General features: G+C 45.4%; 1 protein-coding gene across 1 annotated transcript; it reads right to left on the reverse strand.

The window, feature by feature from the left end:
- Window positions 1-15,457: 15,457 nt before the first annotated feature.
- On the reverse strand, window positions 15,458-23,733 carry LOC143930617 (trypsin-like). Its single transcript, XM_077455112.1, has 5 exons — window positions 23,631-23,733; window positions 20,048-20,198; window positions 18,821-19,074; window positions 17,236-17,372; window positions 15,458-15,736 (listed from the first exon to the last, which is right to left on the reverse strand). Exons 1-5 carry the CDS (start codon window positions 23,668-23,670, stop codon window positions 15,587-15,589), a joined length of 732 nt encoding a protein of 243 aa, XP_077311238.1. The 5' UTR covers window positions 23,671-23,733; the 3' UTR covers window positions 15,458-15,586.
- Between the last annotated feature and the right edge of the window lie 302 nt (window positions 23,734-24,035).

Here is a 24,035-nt window from a genome sequence, read left to right on the forward strand (position 1 = left end):
CTCGATGTTAACTTCCCTCTCTCCTCATATAGAAGGTAAAGTGGTCTTAGGAGGCGACTCCAATGTCGCCTTCGACCTCCTTTCTGACAAATCCTCCCTCCACAAAACCCTCCTTAAAAGGCCACCCAAACAGAGCCTCACTATCGCACGACTTCTCCACTCGATGGGCATGATTGATGCCTGGAGGGAGCTTCACCCTACAACTAGGGACTACACACACTTTTCTGCACCTCATAACACGTATGCCCGCATCGACCATATCTTCCTGCACTCTTCGGACATCCCACTGGCCTCTCAGGCTACCATACGCGAAGTCCCCTGGTCTGACCATTCCCTAGTTTCTATCACGCTTTCAGGTCTTTTAAATAAAGCTAGAACCCCTCAATGGCGCCTTGGGGACTCTCTCCTATCTAATGCGGCTCACCGCACTATGCTTAAACACGAACTGAAGGATTACTTCCGCCACAATGACACTACTGATATCTCTCCTAGTACTCTATGGGAGGCTCACAAGGCGGTCATGAGGGGTAAAATCATACAACTTTCTTCACGCCTAAAGCGAGAGAAACAGGTTGACATCGTAAAACTTGAGAAAGAATTTCGCTCCATTAGCCAAGCCCACAAAGCTAACCCTTCCCCCCCTTCACTCGAACGCCTGGATGCAGCTAGGCTTGCACTTAATACAGCTCTCACCTCCAACGCGGAACAACACCTACGCTGGGTGAGCGGTAGATTCTACCTTAATTCTGATAAATTCGGTCCCCATCTCGCGGCTAAACTCTCCCCACAATATAGAGTACGAGCTCTACCAAAAATCAGATCCCTGTCTGGCACTCTGACCCAAAATCCCAAACAAATTTTAGAGGCCTTCCACAAATTCTATTCCGACCTCTACTCGGGCCCTAACCCAGGTAACAACCAAACGATTGACTCGTTTCTTAACAGCATTCCTCTCCCCAAAATCTCTTCTGCCCACCGATCAATCATGGACGCCCCTTTTTCTGAGGAGGAGGTTAGTGAGGTCCCTAAAAAAAAACTCTGCCCCTGGCCCTGACGGATTTTCCAATTGTTACTAAAAATCCTTCTCGGAAGTCCTCTTCCCCTTTCTGACCCGATTCTTTAACTCTCTTGACCAGAACTCATCTATCGACCCAGCTTCCAATCTTGCATACATCTCTGTCATACCTAAACCCGGCAAGGACCAGAGCCTAGTAAGCAACTACAGACCCATTTCCTTAATCAACAACGACCTCAAAATAATGACAAAAATTCTTTCTAACAGATTGGGCTCCTTTATAGGGTCCTATGTCCACAAAGACCAGGTAAGCTTTATCCCGGGGAGACAGTGCCCAGACCAGATAAGGAGAGCTGTAGACATCATCTCTGTGCTTCAGGCTCGGTGGGACGGGAACCCCCCACAGGAAGGCTTCCTCCTCTCGCTTGGCTTACAGAAAGCCTTTGATACTATCACTTGGCCTTTTTTGTTTCGCAGCCTTGAGAATTGGGGATTCGGTTCTCATTTCAGGACCCTCCTGGGGTCCCTATATTCACAACCCAGGGCTCAAGTCAGACTACAGGGACACCTCTCTGACCCGTTCCCGATCTCTAAAGGCACCAGACAGGGTTGTACCCTATCTCCTCTTCTCTTTGCCATAGGTGTCGAATCACTTGCGATCGCCATTAGGAATCACCCAGACATCCATGGAGTTCAATGCGGCCAATCCGTACATAAGTGTGCATTATTTGCTGATGATTCCGCTCGCTCCCCATTCTTGTTCCCCAATCCCACATCCAAAACCTTCAATTGTCCATTAACCGATTTATTTGGGGCAACTCCAACCGACTCCCCAAAAACACTCTCTTCCGACCCAGACGGAAAGGAGGCTTGGGCTTACCTAACCTCCGTTGGTACTATCACGCTGCTCACTTAAACCAAATCTCAACTATTTACTCGAGAGGCCCCAAACCAGACTGGATTGAAATGGAGAGACATGCAATTCCCAACTTCACCATCGACTTTCTTCTATGTCCCCTACCCTCTCACATTCCTTTGCGATTTGCGACACCCTTCATAAGCTAAATAGTGTTACTTCCAGCTGGCACCCCCTAGCCCACATTTTTAATAATCCCGCCTTCCCCCCCGGTTTAAATATTAAAGCTTTTCAATGGTGGCTGGACAAAGGCCTTTACAGGATTGGGCACTTTTTTAACATGAATGGCCCCGTCACTTTAAATCAATGCACCTCCCAACTTGCCATGCCCCCCACGGAGCAGTTCCGATTTCACCAGATAGCTCACTTCTTACGCACTCTTCTGCCCACCAATTCAGATCGCCTCAGGGTTACTCCCTATGAACAGTAGTGTGTGTCGGCCATGGACATGAAGGGGGGAATCTCCCTGATCTACTCAGCTCTGTCCACCCCCTCGGAGAAAACAAGTAATATGCAGAGCTGGGAACGAGACCTCGACTTGGAATGGGACATGGACACTTGGCACTCCTATTTTACGAGGGCCTTCGCAGGGATCCTTAATGTCTCTCTCATTGAAGCAGACGTTAAGGTCCTCACTAGGTGGTATTTGGTCCCGACCCGCTTAGCTAAATTCTACCCTCAAACCTCACCTCTATGCTTTCGAGGCTGTGGCCACTTGGGCTCCCTTCTCCATATCCTGTGGGAGTGTCCTCGGGTCAGAAGCTACTAGAACAAGATCTTCTCCTTGATCCGCAAGGTCACTGACGTTGCGGCCCCCCAAATTCCAACTATAGCACTGCTGAACCAGCCAATTCCTAAAATCTCTAAATACCTACAATGTTTGATCCACTACATTCTCATAAGTGCCAAGATGACCATAGCCCGGTCTTGGAAGTCCCCAAGGGTCTCGTTCCCAGCAGCTAAACAAAAAATCTCCTGGATTATGTTCCAAGAAAAGACCTCTAGTCTCATCATTGATAAATCTAAAAAATTCAAAAAAATCTGGGAACCCTGGGCTCGCTACGTAGGGGTACTCCTCTAGACCTAGAACTGAACGTAATCTTGACAACCAACGCCACAGCGAGATCCCCGTCTTCCCTAGGGAGCTCCCCTTGACATAGGTACTAGGCTTGTGCAATTCGTTTCGTAACGAATCAAAATTCGGCCGAATTTTGCATCTTTCGGACATTCGGATGCATCCGAATGTCCGAATAAAAAAATAACGAATAACAACGAATACGAAGGAAATATAATGAATGAATTCGAATGAATTCGACATGATTCGTAATTCTTTAAAGATCTAATGAAACAAAAGGTCAGCTCAAAGTAAATCTTATAGTCCAATCAGCTAATTAATTTTGTGCCGGAGGATGGATTACTGGCAAAGTGCATTCCTGAGAACTGAGTTAGAAGGGTGTTGTATTGTATTTGAGCCGAGGAGAAGAGACGTTGTCATTGTGTGTGTTAAAAGATTCAATAAACAAACGACTTTCCAAACTACGAATCATTATCACGAATGTCTATAAATACATAAATAGCGAATTTCAACGAATGCAAACGAATGAATTTGACACTCTACGAATAATAACGAATTATCTGAAAACGTATTAACGTAACATAACGAATATAACAGAACGAAATGATGTATTTTACGAATCACAACGAACCGAAACAAAACGAAATTTTCCGTTTTGCACAAGTCTAATAGGTACCTCCCCGACCCACTCCTCCCCCTTCCCCCTCTTCCTCTTCTGTCCCCTCTACTTCTGTCTTGTCTTTCTCCCCCTCTTTACTCCGCCCCTCCCCTCGACATCTTTCGTTGAGAGGAGGTGGATATATGGCACAAGATCAGAGCCTAGCCTGAGCAAGGGTACTCGCTCCTACCTATCTGCCTGCCATGTCACTGCTATCTTCTTGCCCGTAGGGCCAATCCCACTCTGCCCCCCCCCCTTTTTTTGGGGGGTCCAGAGTCGGATCGCATTAATTACTATGTCATTATTCTCTTAGTTTGTATGGTTGACACTCTTCCTTTTGAGTTGCCCTATGTCAGGTTTGATGCACACGGTATTCCTAGGGGGTTGGGGGTTCGGGGGGCTTTGAGTTCCAGGCAAAGTCTGAGCCCATTTGGGGGTGTCTGGAAGCCGGGCTCCCCGAAGAAACTTGGATATTCCCCCTACTACTAAACTGCACCCCTTTCCCCCTCTCCTTGACTTTTCCTGTGGTAGCGGATTCCCATGTGCATCATTCTCTCCCCCCTAGTTTATACGAGCCCTGCACCCATAGCCTTTAACCTCATGGATATTGTTCGCAGATGCTACCCTCCCCCTTTGTATTGTTTCCTTGGCATACTGTTTCTTGCTCCTTAAAATGTGCCTTACTACTGACTCTCCTGCGTGAGAGCGGTCTGTTCCATGTATCATCTTTGTTTCAATAAATACCTTTTAAAACTTAAAAAAAAAAAAAAAAAAAGAATTGTAATTACATGCCATTGTTGAACAGTGGTAGAAAAATTGACCTTTGGTGGTTGTGGTGCCGGTGCCACAACACTATAAGTCCTCACAGTTACTCTGGGTGGGCACAGGAACGGGCCCTCCTGTGAAATATTATATCAAGAATTGTAATTACATGTCCCTGTTAAACAGGGGCAGAAAAATTGGGCCTTAGGCACTGGTGCTGGTGCCACGACACTGCAACCTCTCACATATACTCTAGTTTTAGTGCAGGAATTAGCCCTGCTGCAAAGCATTGCATCAAAAATTGTAATTAAACGCCCCTGTTAAACAGGGGTAGAAAAATTGGGCCTTAGGCACTGGTGCTGGTGCCACCACACTGCAACCTCTCACATATACTCTAGTTGTAGTGCAGGAATTAGCCCTGCTGCAAAGCATTGCATCAAAAATTGTAATTAAACGCCCCTGTTAAACAGGGGCAGAAAAATTGGGCTGATGGCATCACCCAGAACCAGAAATGTTCTTCCAACATATCAGCGGAGGAGGAAGAGGATAGACAATCAACATAACAGGACAGTCACTCAGCATCAGCATAGGCAGTCTTGAAGGGATGTGATATTTCAAAAAAAAAATATTCGGTTACATCAGCTTCAGGTGCTTGGTAGCTGTGGGTGATCCAAGACTGATTCATCTTGATGAAGGTCAGTCGATCAACTGATTCGGTGGACAGGCGCACCCTGTGATCGGTAACAAAGCCACCAGCAGCACTGAAGGTGCGTTCCGAAAGAACGCTGGATGCAGGACAGGCCAGTAGCTCAGTTGCATAGTGTGCAAGCTCTGGCCAGTGATCCATCCTCAAGACCCAGTAAGCCAGAGGATTTTCGGTGGGAAAGGTGTTCAAGTCTGACCTTGCCCCTAGGTATTCCTGCACCATGTAAATCAGACGCTGGCGATGGTTGCTGGAACCGATCATACCTTGGGGCTGCGGACTAAAAAATTGTTTGAAAGCATCGGTCAGACGGCCACCTTCTCCACCGCTCCTTCTGACCGATGCCTCAGCAACACATTGTCCAGGACTAGGAGTTTGTAACCTCACAGTCTCTGGGAACGCTTTGCACAGACCTTTCTGCAAGGCCTCCCGGAGATGTCTCATCCTCTGCTCCCTCTGCGATGGCAAGATAAGGTCGGCAACTTTACCCTTGTACAGTGGATCAAGGAGACAACATGATCCGCAGCTACCTCCTCCCAGCCACGTACAAGTCCACGGGTTTCTTGGTACTGTAAATCATCCCTACAAGACTGCTGCTGCTGCTGATGCTGAGTGCCAGCCTCCACCTCCATGCTGACACAATCATCCTCCTCCTCCTCCTCATCCTCTTCCTGTGTGATGGGTGGCACAGCAGGAACACTGTCTGGATAAAGGGGGCCTTGAGAGGCAAGGAAGTCCTCCTCTTCCTGCCTCTGTTCTGCCTCAAGTGCCCTGTCCATTATTCCATGCAGTGTATGCTCCAAGAGGTGGACAAGAGGTACAGTGTCACTGATGTATGCACTGTCACTGCTCACCATCCTTGTGGCCTCCTCAAACGGTGACAGGACAGTGCATGCCTCCCTGATCATGCCCCACTGGCGTGGTGAGAAAAAACCGAGCTCCCCTGACCCTGTCCTGGTGCCGTAGTCACACAGGTACTCATTGATGGCCCTCTGCTGCGTGTGCAGCCGCTGCAGCATGGCCAACGTTGAGTTCCACCTGGTGGGCATGTCACATATAAGGCAGTTCTTGGGCAGGTTCAACTCCTTTTGGAGTTCAGCCAGCCGAGCACAGGCATTAAATGATCAGCGGAAATGCACGCAGACTTTCCTGGCCTGCTTCAGGACATCCTGTAAGCCCGGGAACCTGCCCAAGAACTGCTGCACCACCAGGTTAAGGACGTGAGCTACACAGGGCACATGGGTCAGTTGTCCCTGTCGGAGGGCGGAGAGGAGGTTGGTGCCATTGTCGCAAACCACCATTCCTGGCTTAAGCTGGCGTGGCGTCAACCACCTCTCGGCCTGCCCCTGCAGAGCTGACAAAACATCCGCCCCAGTGTGGCTCCTGTCCCCCAAACAAACCAGCACAAGCACGGCATGGCATCGTTTTGCCTGCATACTTGCGTAGCCCCTGGAACGCCTACGGAGCACCGCTGGTTCTGAGGACAGAGCATTGGAAGAGGCCATGGAGGAAGAAGAAGAGGAGGGGGTGGAGGAGAGAGGTGTGTCACAACCAATAGTAGCATTTTGGAGGCGTGGTGGCGGAACAACCTCTAACACTACTGCACCTTGTCCTGCATCCTTCCCAGCTGCCAGAAGAGTGACCCAATGGGCCGTGAAAGACAGGTAACGTCCCTGTCCATGCCTGCTGGACCATGAGTCAGCGGTAATATGCACCTTACCGCTGACCGCCCTGTCCAGCGAGGCAAGGATATTGCCTTCCACATGCCGGTAGAGAGCCGGAATCCCCTTCCGTGAGAAAAAGTGGCGTTTGGGGACCTGCCACTGAGGAACCGCACATTGTACAAACTCACGGAAGGGGGCTGAGTCTACCAACTGAAAAGGCAGCAGTTGAAGTGCTAGCAATTTAGCCAAGCTAGCATTCAACCGCTGGGCATGTGGATGGCTGGGAGTGAACTTATTTTGCCGGTCCAGCAGCTGGGGCAGGGACATTTGCCTGCTATAATCGGATGTGAGTGTACTGCTAGCAGAGTGCCCGGAAGCACTTGACTGTGACACACCTAATTCTACACCTTCATTCCTCTCAGAGCAGGTTCCAGAGAGGACTGAAGGTCTAGTGGGGTTGGAGATCCCAGCTGATGAGGAGCAAGGAGAGGTCCGCTTTGTTCTTTGGTGTGGGTCTTTGAGGTACGCTTGCCAATGAGCTGCATGGCAGGTCAACATATGTCTGGTCATGTGGTGCCCAAGCGGCTGATGTTTTGGCCACGCGAGATACGCTTGAGACATATGTTGCAAATAGCAGCGGTGCGATCTGATGCACTCATCTCAAAAAAGGCCCACACCAAAGAATTATTAGAATAACGCGCAGAGGCAGCACCCTGCACAGGCAGAGCTCTGCGGTGTGATTCAGTCGGTGTGCTGCCCCTAAGCTGGCCCCCGGAGGGCATCCTGCCTCGTTGGACATGTGCCTCCTCCTCCTCCTCCTCTCTCCTACCAGGCACCCACGTGGAGTCAGTGCCCTCATCATCCCCTCCCTCTTCATCGCTGTAGCAAACCTGGCAGTATGCTGCAGCTTGTGGAACATGACTGCCAGATTGCTGTCCTTCTTGAGCATCCCCTCTCTCTGCATTCACGCTACTGCCTTCCTCTAGCTGAGTGTCATCATCAGAGCCCACAAAACACTGGGAATCCTCCTGGAGCATGTACCCAACACTGTGCTCAAAGAGTTCAGGAGACTCCTCAGGAGGACGTGGTGGGTCTAGGGAAGAAGTCACTGATGATGACATTGAGAGGAGGGAAGACGATGCGTTGGCAGCTGCTTTTCTAGTACCCTGAGACTGGGTGAGAGAGGATGAGGAGGATGAAGAGGGCTTGGTCATCCACTCTACCAAGTCATTGGCATGTTGCGGCTCAACATGTCCAGCTGCCGAAAAGAAGGACAAGCGTGTCCCATGGCCACGTGCTGATGATGACGATGCACCGCGTCCACGACCAGCACTGTTGTCTCTAGACACAGAGCCTGCTTGCCCTCTTTTATCGGCTTGCGCCTGTCTGCCTCTCCTTGCTGGCCTTCCAGACATGGTAATGGCCTGAAGGGAGTTGGGAAAAACAGCAATTGGGTAGTGTATATTGTGCTGGAGGCACACACAACTTCCACTAACTCCTGCAGATGGCAGATGGCTCAAATAGAGAAGAGCTATGTAGGTGGATATAGCGGTGTATACTGGGTTCAGAGCACGCAGACAGCACGCACAAGCTCCTACCGCTGACTGCAAGCTCTATTTAAAACGAGCAAGATAGTTTGCTATATAGGTGGATATAGAGTTGTATACTGGGTTTAGAGCACGCAGACAGCACGCACAAGCTCCTACCGCTGACTGCAAGCTCTATTTAAAATGAGCAAGATAGTTTGCTATACAGGTGGATATAGCGGTGTATACTGGGTTCAGAGCACGCAGACAGCATGCACAAGCTCCTACCGCTGACTGCAAGCTCTATTTAAAACGAGCAAGATAGTTTGCTATATAGGTGGATATAGCGGTGTATACTGGGTTCAGAGCACGCAGACAGCACGCACAAGCTCCTACCGCTGACTGCAAGCTCTATTTAAAACGAGCAAGATAGTTTGCTATATAGGTGTATATAGCGGTGTATACTGGGTTCAGAGCACGTAGACAGCACGCACAAGCTCCTACCGCTGACTGCAAGCTCTATTTAAAACGAGCAAGATAGTTTGCTATATAGGTGGATATTTTTTATTGATAATGACTGCTACCAATATAACACATTACAAACAAACTTTACAAATCACTTTACAAACAAACCTAAACAATACTACAACTTAATTATTTAGCAACACTTTGCCTACACAGGGGGGACATAACCAAATCACGCACTTGGTCATCTGACATCCTGTCAAGAACCTTGTCCCACTCATAACGTTCTTTCTTTTTCTTTTTCTTCCTAACAAGAACTTTACCACCACTATTAGGATCAGGACCACCATCATCCCTCGGGACTTCTTGCGCTACTTCCCCTTGAGCCGTTTCAACAGACCTACTCACTATTTTACTGTATCCATGTTCGTCTCCAGACACCGAGGAGGCCGAAGACTCAACTCCTTTACCCGGAAGGCGACATGGAGAGGAAGGAACCGGACTGGGGGATCTGAGAGGACTCCTACTCCGCGAGGAGCTTACCCGTGCCGGTTTCCTCCTTGCTGACCTCCTCCTCACCACTCTCCCTCTTTTCTCCTCCGCCGGGCTTAGCCCACGACGAGACGTTCTGCTACATGGAGCACCCCCAGCACGAGGAGAGGTAGCAGGAAGACTCTTCCCTAAGGGACCTTCATTAGTGGGACCGACTACACCTTCCATTGGGGTTTCGTTAACAGACGGGCCTTGACCCCTGGGTACTTTGCTAGCATCGGGGGTCACCTCAGCATCAGTTCCCCTAGGGGGTGCTTCCTTGGTTTTCCCCACCACATTTTGATTACCCTGAGCACTTCCCCCTGTGGGCCCAGGGGGAGGTCCCTCCCCCCTGGGTTGACCACCAGGTGGAACATCACCTCTGTAGGCCTTAGGGCACCTGCTAAATGGGTGACCCATTTGGCCACACAGATTACAACAGATAAGGCCACATGCATCGCTTGAGTGGCCAAATTTGTTGCACTTTATGCACCTAACAACTGTGCAATCTGCGCTTAGGTGGGTTGGACACCCACACTTAAAACATCTCCGGGGTTGTCCTGGATAGAACACCAGGATTCGGTCCCTCCCGATAAATGCACTACCGGGAACATGTGCCACCGTATTACCGGCTCTCCGTAACCGAATCCTGGTGTTCCAAGCCCCGGTCCAAACTCCCCGCTCATCCAGGCACTTATTTAGGGGACACTGCAATTGGCCGTGCCTACTCAGCCAAGTTGAGATGTCCTCCGGGGGCAGACTTTCGTTCCTCACCAGAATAGTGAGGGCTTTCACATCTTCTTGCCGACTCAAGGGGATGATCCTGAAACCCTTCCAGGGATCAGTCCCCTTGATCAACCCAAAAGAGGTGATAAAAATCTCCATCACCACTAGGTTTGTGAAACTCAAATCAAAATCATGCGACCCTGCAGGGTGGATGACCGCAAAAATTTCACAAACTTTAATTCCCAGTGATAAAATCATGTCAACCACCTGGCCCCTACTAGGGCACTGACCTTCCCCCTCCCACCTTAACTGTACAACATTACGGCGCTTGCGCTCCGGGCCACCCGCACCCCGAGACCACGAACTGGCCCCAGAAGGTTGACCAGCCGGGGGAGCACGGAAATTACCAGCCCCAAACTGGTCATACAGGTGGCCCAGAGACACATTCGCCCCTGCGACATTTGCGTAAGAACGCCTTCCTCCCAAGGCATTCAGGAGCCTGGCCTCCGGTGAACCCCTCAAAACAGATCCTGGGGCAGAAACCCCTTCTTTAGGATCCGGATGAGCCACCTCAGCTTCCAAGCCCCGAATACCTTCCTCCAACTCCATACCCCCTTGCTGGACCTCCGGGAGACCCTCCGCCAGACCACTTAGCGATTGGTCACGGAGAAGGGCATCCAGGCCATCCGACTCCTCTACAGTCTCATGAGCCCCACACGAGTCCACTTGTACATTTTGTGACCCTTCCAAGCCTTTAATAAACACCAATGCTGGATCAACAGCCTCATCCACATCCCCCATGGGACAATCACCCCATGCTGACACTTGTCTAGGGGGTAGATTGTCCGAGATTTCCATAAACTCATTTTCCTCCCGTTCGGATACGGAAGCTGCCGAACGAACGTTCTTCACGCGGGCTTCCACCCGTTCGGATGCCGAACGAACGTTCTCCCGTTCGGATGCTATACCGGAAGCTGCCGACCGGACGTTCTTCACACGGCCAACTTCCGCTTCCGGCCCTGGCGTCACTTCCGGCGCGACCGCAGCTTTCCTCCTTACAGAAACCCCGCCAAATTCTCCCGCCAAACGATTCTTAGTGTCAGCATGGGAAGACGGCGTCCCTCCATGCTGTCCCGCCATTACTTCACTACTGGACACCGCTGTGTTTACTACAGAGGTAGCCAGGCTGACCTGAGTCTTTTGTCCACCCTTACCCTGGAGCTCCTTCCCCTTACCCTGTGACCGGGTTGCAGCAGTGGCAGCCGACAACTCAGCTGACGGCATGCCCTGCCCGCAAACACCGGCTGGGTTCACTGGGGATTTACAAGGTAAGTCCGTGGCTTTTTTAGTCTCCATCAGTCTTTCCAGCTGTACCACTAAACTCTGCTTTCCTCTCTGACCTTGGCTTGGCACTGCACCACTGGCGTCCACAGCTACCACCGGGTCTGCAGCCCTGGCAACAGGCTGAGAACCACTAGGCTTGCCGGGACCCACTGTAGCGCTACCTAAGCCCTTAGTCACTGGGATAGAGTCTCTCATGTCACCTTCTGTCTTTGCCTTGGTCCTTATCTTTTCCGGGGACACAACCTTCTGCTTTTCTCCTCCATCTGTCTGTGCCCTCTCACTTGTGGGTTCCTCCGCCTCTCTCATGGGCTCCGCCGCCTGTGATAGACGCTGGTTGCGGCGTCTTACCGCTTGAGAGCCCTCATCGCACGCCACTCTCATAACTTTATCTATTCTCAACAGAAAGTCCTTTTCGCTTGAGGCACTGTCAATTAGATTTGATAAAAGCTCACCAAGCATGTTACACTGCTCTTTCAGTCCATCTATGACAGGCTTGAATTCTGTTCTCTTCTTGATACCTGATCTGTCGCGTCTATTCCTCAGCTCGGCCAAAACTTTCATTTTTTCGCAGTAACAGCGAGAAGCCTTTACCATTAAGCTCTGGGCTTTTCTTATCCTCTCCGCAGATTTCTCCACGTCTTCTCCTGGCTGTCTCAGAGACCAGTCAACCAAGTCAAGCTGGTTTTCCAAGTACAGCCTCTCCTCCTCAACGAACTCCAGGAGCTTCAGGGCTCCACGCTTTTCCTCAGGCCGAGGAACAGGCACCTGGCCTGGGCTGACCGACGCCATCAGCTCCCTGTCCTCCTCCACCACTCTGGAAGTCCTCAGAGCTCAGAGCACGCAGCCAGCACACACAAGCTCCTACCGCTGACTGCAAGCTCTATTTAAAACGAGCAAGATAGTTTGCTATATAGGTGGATATAGCGGTGTATACTGGGTTCAGAGCACGCAGACAGCATGCACAAGCTCCTACCGCTGACTGCAAGCTCTATTTAAAACGAGCAAGATAGTTTGCTATATAGGTGGATATAGCGGTGTATACTGGGTTCAGAGCACGCAGACAGCACGCACAAGCTCCTACCGCTGACTGCAAGCTCTATTTAAAACGAGCAAGATAGTTTGCTATATAGGTGGATATGGTGGTGTATACTGGGTTCAGAGCACGCAGACAGCACGCACAAGCTCCTACCGCTGACTGCAAGCTCTATTTAAAACGACCAAGATAGTTTGCTATATAGGTGTATATAGCGGTGTATACTGGGTTCAGAGCACGCAGACAGCATGCACAAGCTCCTACCGCTGACTGCAAGCTCTATTTAAAACGAGCAAGATAGTTTGTTATATAGGTGGATATAGCGGTGTATACTGGGTTTAGAGCATGCAGACAGCACGCACAAGCTCCTACCGCTGACTGCAAGCTCTATTTAAAATGAGCAAGATAGTTTGCTATATAGGTGGATATAGCAATGTATACTGGGTTTAGAGCACGCAGACAGCACGCACAAGCTCCTAACACTGACTGCAAGCTCTATTATAAAAGATAGATATATCGCTAGCTATATAGGTGAATATAGCGGTGTATACTGCGGTCAGGGCACGCAGACAACAACCACTACAGAAGAGCAAGAACGAAAATCGGCCAATAACGATCCGTGTATACTGTGTTGAAGGTACACAGAACACCCACTAACTGCTTCAGACGCCAACACACTACACAAGGCCGCCGCGCTGGTGGCCTTATATAGTGTGAGGCGTGTACTACACACCCTGAGCTATGATTGGCCACAGGCCTCCTGCCTGTGGCCAATCATGGCTCTCCTCGCTGCCGGCGCTGTGATTGGCCAAGCATGTGGGGTCACGGTGCATGCTTGGCCAATCATGAGCCAGCAATGCACTGCGCCATCGCAGTGCATTGTGGGCCGTGAGCGCCACACGAATTTGGCGCGAACGGCCCATAACGTTCGGAATTCGCCAAACGGGCGAACAGCCGATGTTCGAGTCGAACATATGTTCGACTCGAACACGAAGCTCTTCCCTACTCAACACATACACTCAGTCTATTTGCAGATGATATCATAATGATCTTGACAGATGTGGAAACTTCCCTGGCTTCGGTACACTCTTCCCTCGTTAGGCTTAATGAGATATCCTATTACAAAGTCAATGACACTAAGTCATATATAATGGATCTAGGGGTGGACCCACGTGTCCGAAAAAACTTATGTCACAATTCCCCTACGTGTGGAAACAAGATGGGATCAAATATTTAGGTATAACCCTTACGGAATCCACAGCAGGGTTATATGCAGCCAATTATTCTCCTTTTTTAGATACCCTCGGTGTAAAATTGCAGGAGATCTCGAAAGTAGAACTGTCTTGGACAGGCTGTCTAGCGGCCTTTAAGATGTTGGTGCTTCCACAGCTGTTGTACCTGTACCAAGCATTACCTATCGTAATCCCCAACTCCTTTTTTACCAAAGCACAATCTTTGTTAAACACATATCTGTGGCAGGGTAAGAAAGCTCGATGTACCTTTAAAAAACTCGTCAAGACTAAAAATGCGGGGGGTATAGGTCATGTTATACTGAAAGACTATTACTCTGCGGCTGTCCTTGCACAAGCTAGGGCCTGGTTCCCCCATCCGCAAAGTCCTAGATGGGTGGAATTGGAAAAAGCTCAGATCAATGAGAGGGGACTGGTGGACCTACTTCTGTCTTCCACCTTTCCCTCTCAGATTCATACGCACTTATCGATTACTATGGAGGCCACCCTAAACGTCTGGAAACAGTTTACATCTTTAGATTTTTTGGAGCAGGTTTTAAAAGCGATTCCACTCCCACTCCCCACCCATTTCATGGCTTGTACCTGATCTTAATATGAGCAGGTGGGTGGCTAGGGGCATCAATAATTTGACAGACTTGATGACGGGGTCTCTTCCTAAAACATTTGATGCACTACAAGTAGAATATGACCTAGAGGATATTGACCGATATAGATACCTACAGATAGTTCACTTTCTTACGAGAAATCCCACCCTCCACTTACAATTACCATGGCGCGCAGTTCTTTATCTTACTAACCAATATACCGCTATCAAGGGCATATCCATGTTTTACTGTCTTTTACATTCTAAGACAAACTTTGAAAAATCCACTAACATTAAGGCGTGGGAGCGCAAATTGGGTGCAGAATTTCCTGCAGACCAATGGATTAAGGCTCTACAAACTACCTTTAAGACGACTAAAAGCGCTAACCTTTGGGAAATGACCCATAAATTACTACTAAGATGGTACCTGACACCCTACAGGATCTCCAGATTCTCCCCTCAGTTCTCCCCCCTTTGCTGGAGATATGCCCCCATGTCATATGGGGTTGCCCAGTGTTGAGGCAATTATGGTCTGAGGCATTTAATCTGATCTCCACCCTTACAGGGAAATTAGTGTTACCTAATGCAGCTGTGGCGGTCTTATCCTTGGGTATAAAACAATTACCACCACAAACCGGGACTATAGCCACACGTATTCTCCTTAGCACTAGATTAGTAATACTGCGTCATTGGAGGGAGATTAACTCTCCTTCCCTCCGAGAAGTCATTAAAACAACTAATACACATGCCACATATGAAACTCTTTTTGCAGCCTCTCAGGGTAACTTTCTGCAGATGAGCATTAAATGGTCAAATTGGACTGTGTGGTACGCATCTCAAAGTTGTTAGTGAACACAACCTCTTTTTGATATTGGTTACATGGTTTACAGAATCAATACTTATAGAAGTCTAGTAAGTTTCCAACCCTTTCCTTCTTGTTATACTTCTCTACAATTGTTGCTTAACACGCAAATCTGTGATTTGCTCATGTTCTTGCTCTTTCATTGCATGTAAAATGTCTCCGATATTGTATGAACACCGAATATCTTAATAAAAATTTATTGGAATAAAAAAAAAGGATCTACCTTTGGTGCTAGTAACAGACTGCATTGCATGTGTTGTTTTTGTTGTAGCCCAAATTCTGTAGCCAAGATGAGCAGCAAATGGAAAACCAATAGTTATAGTAATATATAAAATGAATACAACTTTTTTATAATGAAATATGTTTATTCAGTCATTACAGAATGTAGGTGTAAAGTCTGAGTCTAGCACATCATTTTATGTATTCTAGAAGCAAAAAATTGAATGATCTGAATAAGTCTTTCAGTTGAAAGTTCAGTTGGCAGCCTGAGTGCTGGCGATCCAGGAGTTGTAGTTGCAGACCTTGGTGTAGACACCGGGGTAGTTCCTCAGGGCACAGCCGTATCCCCAGGAGACAATACCCTGGAGCTGTCCGTTACACACCACGGGGCCACCAGAGTCACCCTGAAAGATAGAAAAAGCATTTTTTAGAACTTTGGGTATTTGGATCAATTATAGGTATTTAGATGTGGTGGTTGTGTTGGTTTTCATTTTTTCAGACTTTATCTTTTTTTTACCACCTGGTAATCCAGGAGATGACACCCTTCCTGTCCCTGGTTGGCTAAATTCACTACCTCCAGAGTATCTATGGAAGGTGCCATAGTAGCAATCAAGGCTGGATTTCAAGCATGTCTGCAATTACTATTAAAAGTGGGGCAATGGGATTAGTAGATAAGACTGGTGTTTGCTTCCATTTTATTTCACAGTAAGTGACAAGGACCCTGGATGTCTGGAAGAATCAACAGTTAATTCCTATATTTGATTTAAAAAAAACATTCTTAACCTGAAAATTAGAAAAATATTGCAGCCACCATATCTTAGGACTGGTAAGCTAAAATATGTTGGGGTTTATTTACTAAAACTGTAGAGTGCAAAATCTGCTGCAGCTGTGCATAGAAACCAATCAGCTTCTAACTTCAGTTTTGAAGCTGATTGTTTTATTTTTGCAGAGCTGCACCAGATTTGGCACTCTCCAGTTTTTTTGTAAATCAACCCCATTACGTATTTTTTACATATATTTCTTGGTTCTGGTAAAACTTTAAGATGATATTTTGTCCATATTGCCTGTGGTTATAAAGGCAGAAGTTTTTGTTTATCCTAATGCATTCTATGCATTAAGATAAAAAATAACTTCTGTGTGCATCAGCTCTGCTCAGTCCCCCAATACTTACCTGAGCCCCATCTCTATCCAGCAATCTCCACGAGTCCCTTGGCCACCCAGGCTGAGATATAGCAGCAGCGCCATTGGCTCCCGCTGCTGTCAATGAAACTCAGTTAGCTAATCGGGAGAGAGAGGGCAAGGCCGAACTGCAGCTCCGTGTTTGAATGGATACACAGAGCTGTAGTTTGGCTCGGGTGCCCCAATAGCTGCTTGCTGTGGGGGCACTTGTCATTAGTGAGGGGGCAGGAGCTCTAGCCAGGGACCCAAGGAGAGGAGGATCCTGCTTCAAAACAACTGCACAGATCAGGTTTGTTATTTTAATAGGAAAAAAAACAAGACTTTACAATCACTTTAACTTTATAAGTTGCTTTTCCAACTAACATGAAATATTGCTAATGAAGATCTATTTTACTGTGCAGTTACCTGGGAAGAAATATCTTTAATCTAGTTTCAAAACGTCTCCTGAACATTTGGACTATATATTATACATTTAATTTAATTTATTTTTATATTTAAACTAATAAATAAATAAATAAATAAATAAATATATATATATATATATATATATATATATATATATATATATATATATATATATATATATATATATATATATATATATATATATATATATATATATATACATTTCTCAGTCTATGAAAACTACTAGTAGTTTGAGAAAACACATTTATTTGAACAGTGCAACTTTATATACAAAATTAAAATAAGTTGTGGAAATTACCTGGCAGGAATCCTTGCCACCCTCTAGGTAGCCAACGCAGATCATGTTGCCGGTAATCTCACCGGGGTAGGCGTTGCTACACTGGGTAGAGGTCAGGATGGGGGCGTTCACGCACTGCAGGAGGTTAGGCATGCTGGCTACAATTAAAACAAATGACAGTTAATAAAATATTGACTAGAGACACAAGGACAACAAATTTTGTGAATAAAAGAGAGTATATTAGACTCTATTTTATGGTTCTATCTGTTGTTTTATGTGAACTATAATAAACGTGTTAATTTTAATTGTGTATCTCGTGAAGTCCCAATAAAGTCCATTAGTTGTTGGTGGCATTAGTGGTTGGAGGGGATATTATGTTGTGAATATGTTATACAGCCTATATTTTGAATAGCTCTAATTAGAAGATGAGATTACACATACACAGCTGACTCATTACCCCACCCCCTCTTCCAGTTATAGAGGCCTGTGTCTATTTTCAGCTAAAAAGAAGCAGTCAACATTAAAGTGTAGCCAAAACTTTTTGGATAGATGGGAGGGGGTGGGGTAATAAAACATTCTTTGGGTTGTATTGCTGCCTGTGTTCTCGCTAAAGACGTTCACCCTCTTTATTTGTCCCAAAGACCATTGTCACTGGGACTGAAAATGGATAAAACCAACATTTTGAATGGCTTACAGAACAGGAAAAGGGTAAATCTCCCAAAGGGGACACTTGTTCCAAGTTTCAAAAACATTTGAGAATGTATTTCTTGTTTTTCTACTTTATTATTTTTTGTTTTTCTTCAGTAAAGTCTAACTAAAATTACCCCCTCTCAACTCATGAAGGATCCAGTGCTCAATTTCTATTCTAGGGGATGGGATAATACAGAGTAATATCTATCTTACCCCAGGACAGCCTGCAATGTCCTACTGCAATGTGGTGGGACACTCCTTCCAGCAGCCACACTGACATGGCCACAGATTATTAGGGTGGTACTGCACTGTACATGATGAACTCAGCAAGAAGGACAGTGACAAGACCAGTCAGAGAACTGGCAAGAAGAGAGGATTTGGAGGACTGTTCACCACAGCCATAGACTCATGGAAGAAGATAGCGGGACTCTGGATTAAATTAAACATTACTTTATGTTATTTCAAACCCTTGACAAAACAAGCACTGTATTCTTCATTGCTGAAGGGATGAAGACATGCTTAATACATATTTAACTGCCCAGAACTAGGGTTTTTGGGAATTGTTCCTCAAAGCCTAAATAAGACCATTAGTGCTTGGTGGTGCCACTCCAGGCCCCTTTGTCACTCAGATTAGCAAGGAAAAACTCATCCAGTAAGCACTAATCAATGAACATTTAAGCATGAAACCACCACTCACCATAGCCGATCCTGGTGTGGATGTATACATGTGATAGCCTCAGTTAATGCCGCTCCTTTGGCTATGCCCACCCACCGGGGTTTGATCACCCCTATAATTCACACCAGGATCATCTATGGTGAGTGGCGGTTTAATGCTTAAATATTGCCTAAATTTACTAGAGAAGCTTAGCTTAATTTAATATCAGTAATATATGATGTTAAAGTGATGTTGACTTACTTCCACTGCTAAGGGTATTGCCCCATCCAGAGATCACACAGCTTGTGCCGGCAGCAGCGCAACCAGTGGGCAGAGGCACGCTCTTGACGTAGGAGTTGAGGGTGGCGGGAGAGGCCAGCTTGACCAACATGATGTCGTTGTCCAGGGTTCTGGAGTTGTATGCAGCATTTCTGATGACCTTGGCAGAGTTGATAAACTGCTCGGTGCCCTCAGAGACAGCAATGTTGTGCTCTCCGAGTCTGACCTGCATGCTCCTGTATAGAGACAAATTCAATGAAATCAGTATACATTTGCATCTTAAAGGAATTATTGATAGAAGACGGTTGATTTATTTCAAAATGAGCAGTAGTGTAAGTTTGCTTAGTATGGAACGTGTACCACTAGTGGTTGGTACACTCATCTTCAGTTCCAGGAGTGAAGTACAGTCGTTTTTTGGTACTGAGAACATTGAATTTTGGTTGGTATAGAGCAGGGAATGAATAAAGCCTCTGTCAGAGGCCTGTGTTTCTATTGGGGAGATGTATCCTCACTTCCATTCAAGACAGGAAGTGGTATAAAATTGTTTCCAATGGACACACAAACAAAATTACATTCTAGTAGATTGGGAAGGCTTTCTGTCAATGTATCCCATATTACCTGGACAAGAAGTGAGGGGAAAAAACTCGAAAAGGGGTGACAGGAAAAATTAACACTTAGTAGCATTTTTAACTCATCCCCAATCTATTCAAAATATTACAAAATACCTGGAGAAAGGGTTAAATGATTAAAGTAATCATTACAGCTAAAACTTTGGTATGGTCATTTTTACATAGTTTCATTGGTCTAGCTTAATTATTGTTAGGAGCACTATATGTTTTTGCATCAATAGTTATCTATGTATATCTGATTTGGATATTACACAGGAGCTATATGTTAGCAAGGGATTGGCAGCACCAAACAATTTGTGTTTAATTTGACTGCACTTTATAAATAGGTTCTTCACTAATAAGGGCATTACTATCCCAAGGGATCTCCTGCTGACCCACCCCATGTCTAACCAACCATCCATTTAACCAACATGCCACTTTGCTGGTCATCCAGCTGGTAAATGCTCTGAATAATTAAGCGCTGCGCAAACTGTTGGCGCTATATAAATCCTGAATAATAATAATAAAATAATAGTTGCTACTTTTTTCAATGCCTTGTAACTATTCCAATAAAAAGTGCTGTCATAAAAAGTGCACTTACGCCTTGTAGCAGTGAGCAGCAGAGACCACCCACAGGGAGTTGAGGAGGGATCCACCACAGAAGTGATATCCTGAGTTCAGAGATACCTGCCAGGGCTGAGAGTAGGCTCCACAGGTATATCCTCCGACGATCTTGTCATCGTCCAAGGCAGCTGTAAAACACAACATGTGCTGATTACATATAGAGAGCCTATGGAAAGGGATATATTAAGTTTATGTTCATATAATATAATATAATATATATGTATAATATATTCATCCAATACCACCTTTATGCCTACGACACCCAGATCTATCTCTCCACTCCTCAACTCACCCCCTCGATCTCCTCACAGATCTCAAACTTACTGAATGACATATCAGTATGGATGTCACACAACTTCCTCAAACTCAATCTTTCTAAAACTGAGCCTGTTATATTTCCTCCTTCACGATCCCCCTCCTATGTTTCATTGTTAATATCACCACAACTATTGGTCCCTCCACACATGCCAGGGTCCTGGGTGTAATCCTCGACTCTGACCTCTCCTTCAGCCCCCATATGTAATCATTGGCTAAATCCTGCAGCCTTCACCTCCACAATATCTCAAGAATTTGTCCCTTCCCGACCAATGACACCACAAAGCAACTCATTCACTCCTTGATTATTTCCCACCTTGACTACAGCAACTCTCTCCTTAATGGCCTACCCTTAAGCATGCTATCCCCCCTTCAGTCTATTATGATTGCTGCTGCTAGACTAATACACCTCACTAATGGATCCGTGACTGCCACCCCTCTCTGACAATCCCTTCACTGGCTTCCCCTACCCCACCATGTAAAATTCAAAATGCTAACCATAACATACAAAGCCATCTGAAACATCACCCCCATCTACATCACCAACCTCATCTGCAGATATCGCCCAAATCGATCCCTTCGGTCCTCCCAGGACTTCCTGATTTCTAGCTCCCTTCTCCCATGCTCGCCTTCAAGACTTCTCCACTCATTTATTCAGGGAAGTCTATCCCACACCCACCTAACAACTGTCCCAGAGCCACCCCCATTAAATCATTCTCTGCAGCTATTACCTTTTTACCACCACCCCCTCCCTTTTAGAATGTAAACTCTACAAGCAGGGCCCTCCTGTACCTTTTGTATTGAACTGTACTGTAATTGTGTTGTTCCCCCCTATACATTGTAAAGCGCTGCTTAAACTGTTGGCGCTATATAAATCGTGTATAATAACAATAATAATAATATAACATTTTTTTTTAAATTTAAAAACATTAAAAATGAATAAACATATCCTGTATGTGTATATATATATATATATATATATATATATATATATATATATATATAAATACATATATATATATATATATATATATATATATATATATATATATATATATATATATTAGGACTGCAACTAATGATTGTTTTCATAATCGATTAGTTGGCCAATTGTTGTTTTGATTAATTGATTAATTGAGTGATAACCTTAAAAAAAGTGTGATGTATAATTTAGTTGATATTTAGTTATAGTTATAAAGTTTAAAAAAAAGGCAATTTATTCTTAAATATCACTATGCAGTAGTAAATATAAATAACCAACTATATGGCCAGGGAGCAAAATATTGAATCCACTCTGAGAATAATAGACAGAAGAGATATACTGTACATACTATTAGAGGAGATATACTGTATATACTATTAGAGGAGATATACCATATATACTATTAGAGGAGAGCTAGTATATACAGTGTATATCCTCTAAGACCCCTTTCACACTGGGGAGCTTTGCAGGCGCTACAGCACTAAAAATAATGCCTGCAAAGTGCCCTGAAAGAGCAGCTCCTCACACTCCAGTGTGAAAGCCCGAGGTCTTTCACACTGGAGCAGTGTGCTGGCAGGATGCTAAAAAAGGTCCTGGTAGCAGCATCTTTGGAGAGGTGAAGGAGTGATGTGTATACCTCTCCTGCCCATTGAAATGAATGGGGCAGTACGGCTATACCGCCAGCAAAGCACCACTGCAGCGGCACTTTGCGGTGGTTTTAACCCTTTCTTGACCGCTAGCAAGGGGTAAAACCTCCCCGCTAGCGGGCGAATACCGCTGCTAAAATAACAGTAAAGCGGCGCAAAAAATATTGCAGTTTTACCACCGGCGCCCTCACCGCTCCAGTGTGAAAGGGGCCTAATAGTATATTAAAGGATGAATCTGGTAAATATCATCAGACTCACAGGTCAAATTTTTTTATTTAAAAAAAAAAACAAATACTAGTCTAAAAAAAAAATGCAATTTTAAGAATGTTTGTTTGATATTCTAATCGTTAGTGAGGTCAAATCGACGTTCATTTTCAACCGCAGGGACAGGAAAATTTAGAAATAATAGAAAACGTCTTAGTCAAAGGAATTTTCAGACAGTGTATGTGGTTTTCGTTCAGAAATGACATTCATTTTAAAAACAGAATGTTAAAAACAAGTGAAAATTTCAAACAACATTGTTTCATTTATCGAATGTACAAAGATTTCTCATCTGATAATTGATCCACGTGGCCAGCATAAGGCTCGGTACACACCTATGCGATTTGCTTTTGATCTGTTTCTGATGTGTCTTTTGCTGTGCGTTTTGATTTTTGTGCCAGTTTGTTGTTGGGCAGATAAAAAAGCACAAATTGCTACAAAAATTGCATTACATGCTTTTTCTGCAGCTTCTCCATTGAAGTATATTTAACCAAATAACCTGACCATTTCCAAATACGCAGCGGCTGAAAAAAGTATTCCCATAGGAATATAATAAATAAATTGTAGGTTCTTCAAAAAAAGCACCAAAAACACATAGATCTGAACCAGGTCTAAGCCCCTGTACACACGGTCGGAGATTTCGACGACCAAATCCGTCGGATTTTCTCCGTCGGATTTTGTCCGAAACTGTTGCATACACACGGTCAGACTAAGTTTTCGAAAAATCCGATCTTTCAGAACGTGATGACGTAATTTCGTTACGATGGGACTACATTCAGGCTAGTAGCCAATAGCTTTGATGTAGGAATTTGATCTGAGCATGCGTGGCACTTGGTCTGATCAAAATTCTCTACACATGATCGGAGTATGTCCGACCGCCCCAGTTGGTCAGGAAATATTTCCAACATGTTGGAAAATTGGGTCCGACGGATATTCCGACGGAATCAGTCCGATGCATACCACACACAGTCGGATTATCCGACGATACGATCCGATAGGACACATTCTGACGGATTCTCCGACCGTGTGTACAAGGGCTAAGACGTTTAGTAACATAATGGGGTTAACAAAACTAAAATTGGCCCTTTATAGTACAAAAAAAGCAGATAATCACTACTGTAAGGGGTTCATTTGTTTACTGTAGAACTGTGAAAGTAACATTTACAGTAGCGATTATTTGCTCTTTTAGTACTATAAAGGGCTCATTTTAGCTTTTTTTTAACCCCACTGTCCGATTAATCGATTATGAAAATAGTAATCGATTAATTTCATTATTGATTAGTTGTCAATTAATCGATTTGTTGTGTCAGCCCTAATATATATATATATATATGTATATTTACAAATATACTTACCAGCTGCCCCGAGGAGCACACAGATCAGAAGGAGTTTCATGGTGTCGATTTTATCAGTGAACAATTTGTTGGTAATAATGTAGGTATTTATATGTTTTACCAGGACCCCCCACCCCATTCCCCCCACCTGAACACTGGCCAGCTGTGTCAATAAGAAATGTTCAGGTTAATGTATACACAGTTTTATCTGGAATGCTTTTTTTCCATACTATCTGCAACCTTCACCATCGGTAATGTCAGTAATTTTTTTTAATCGTATTTATTCATTTTTTCACACTATACCATTTCACTTCTTTAAAGGCCAACAGATCAAATTGTTTTAACGTGACAACATCTTCTTATCTATAAAGATGGCTATCACTTTTACAGAATAATGTATTAAGTGATGTTTGACCCATTTTGGGT

This window comes from Lithobates pipiens, unplaced genomic scaffold, assembly GCF_037356315.1.
Source record: "Lithobates pipiens isolate NorthernLeopardFrog02 unplaced genomic scaffold, aLitPip1_a1.2 Scaffold_25, whole genome shotgun sequence".
Classification (NCBI taxonomy): Eukaryota; Metazoa; Chordata; class Amphibia; order Anura; family Ranidae; genus Lithobates; species Lithobates pipiens.

Excerpts from the sequence above, each read along its gene's own strand:
- LOC143930617 (XM_077455112.1), bottom strand. The coding sequence starts at position 23,670 with ATGAAACTCCTTCTGATCTGTGTGCTCCTCGGGGCAGCTG. Across the intron at positions 20,199-23,630 it reads TGTGCTCCTCGGGGCAGCTG|CTGCCTTGGACGATGACAAG; the intron begins GTAAGTATATTT and ends TGTGTTTTACAG. Across the intron at positions 15,737-17,235 it reads GTGGCAAGGATTCCTGCCAG|GGTGACTCTGGTGGCCCCGT; the intron begins GTAATTTCCACA and ends TCTATCTTTCAG.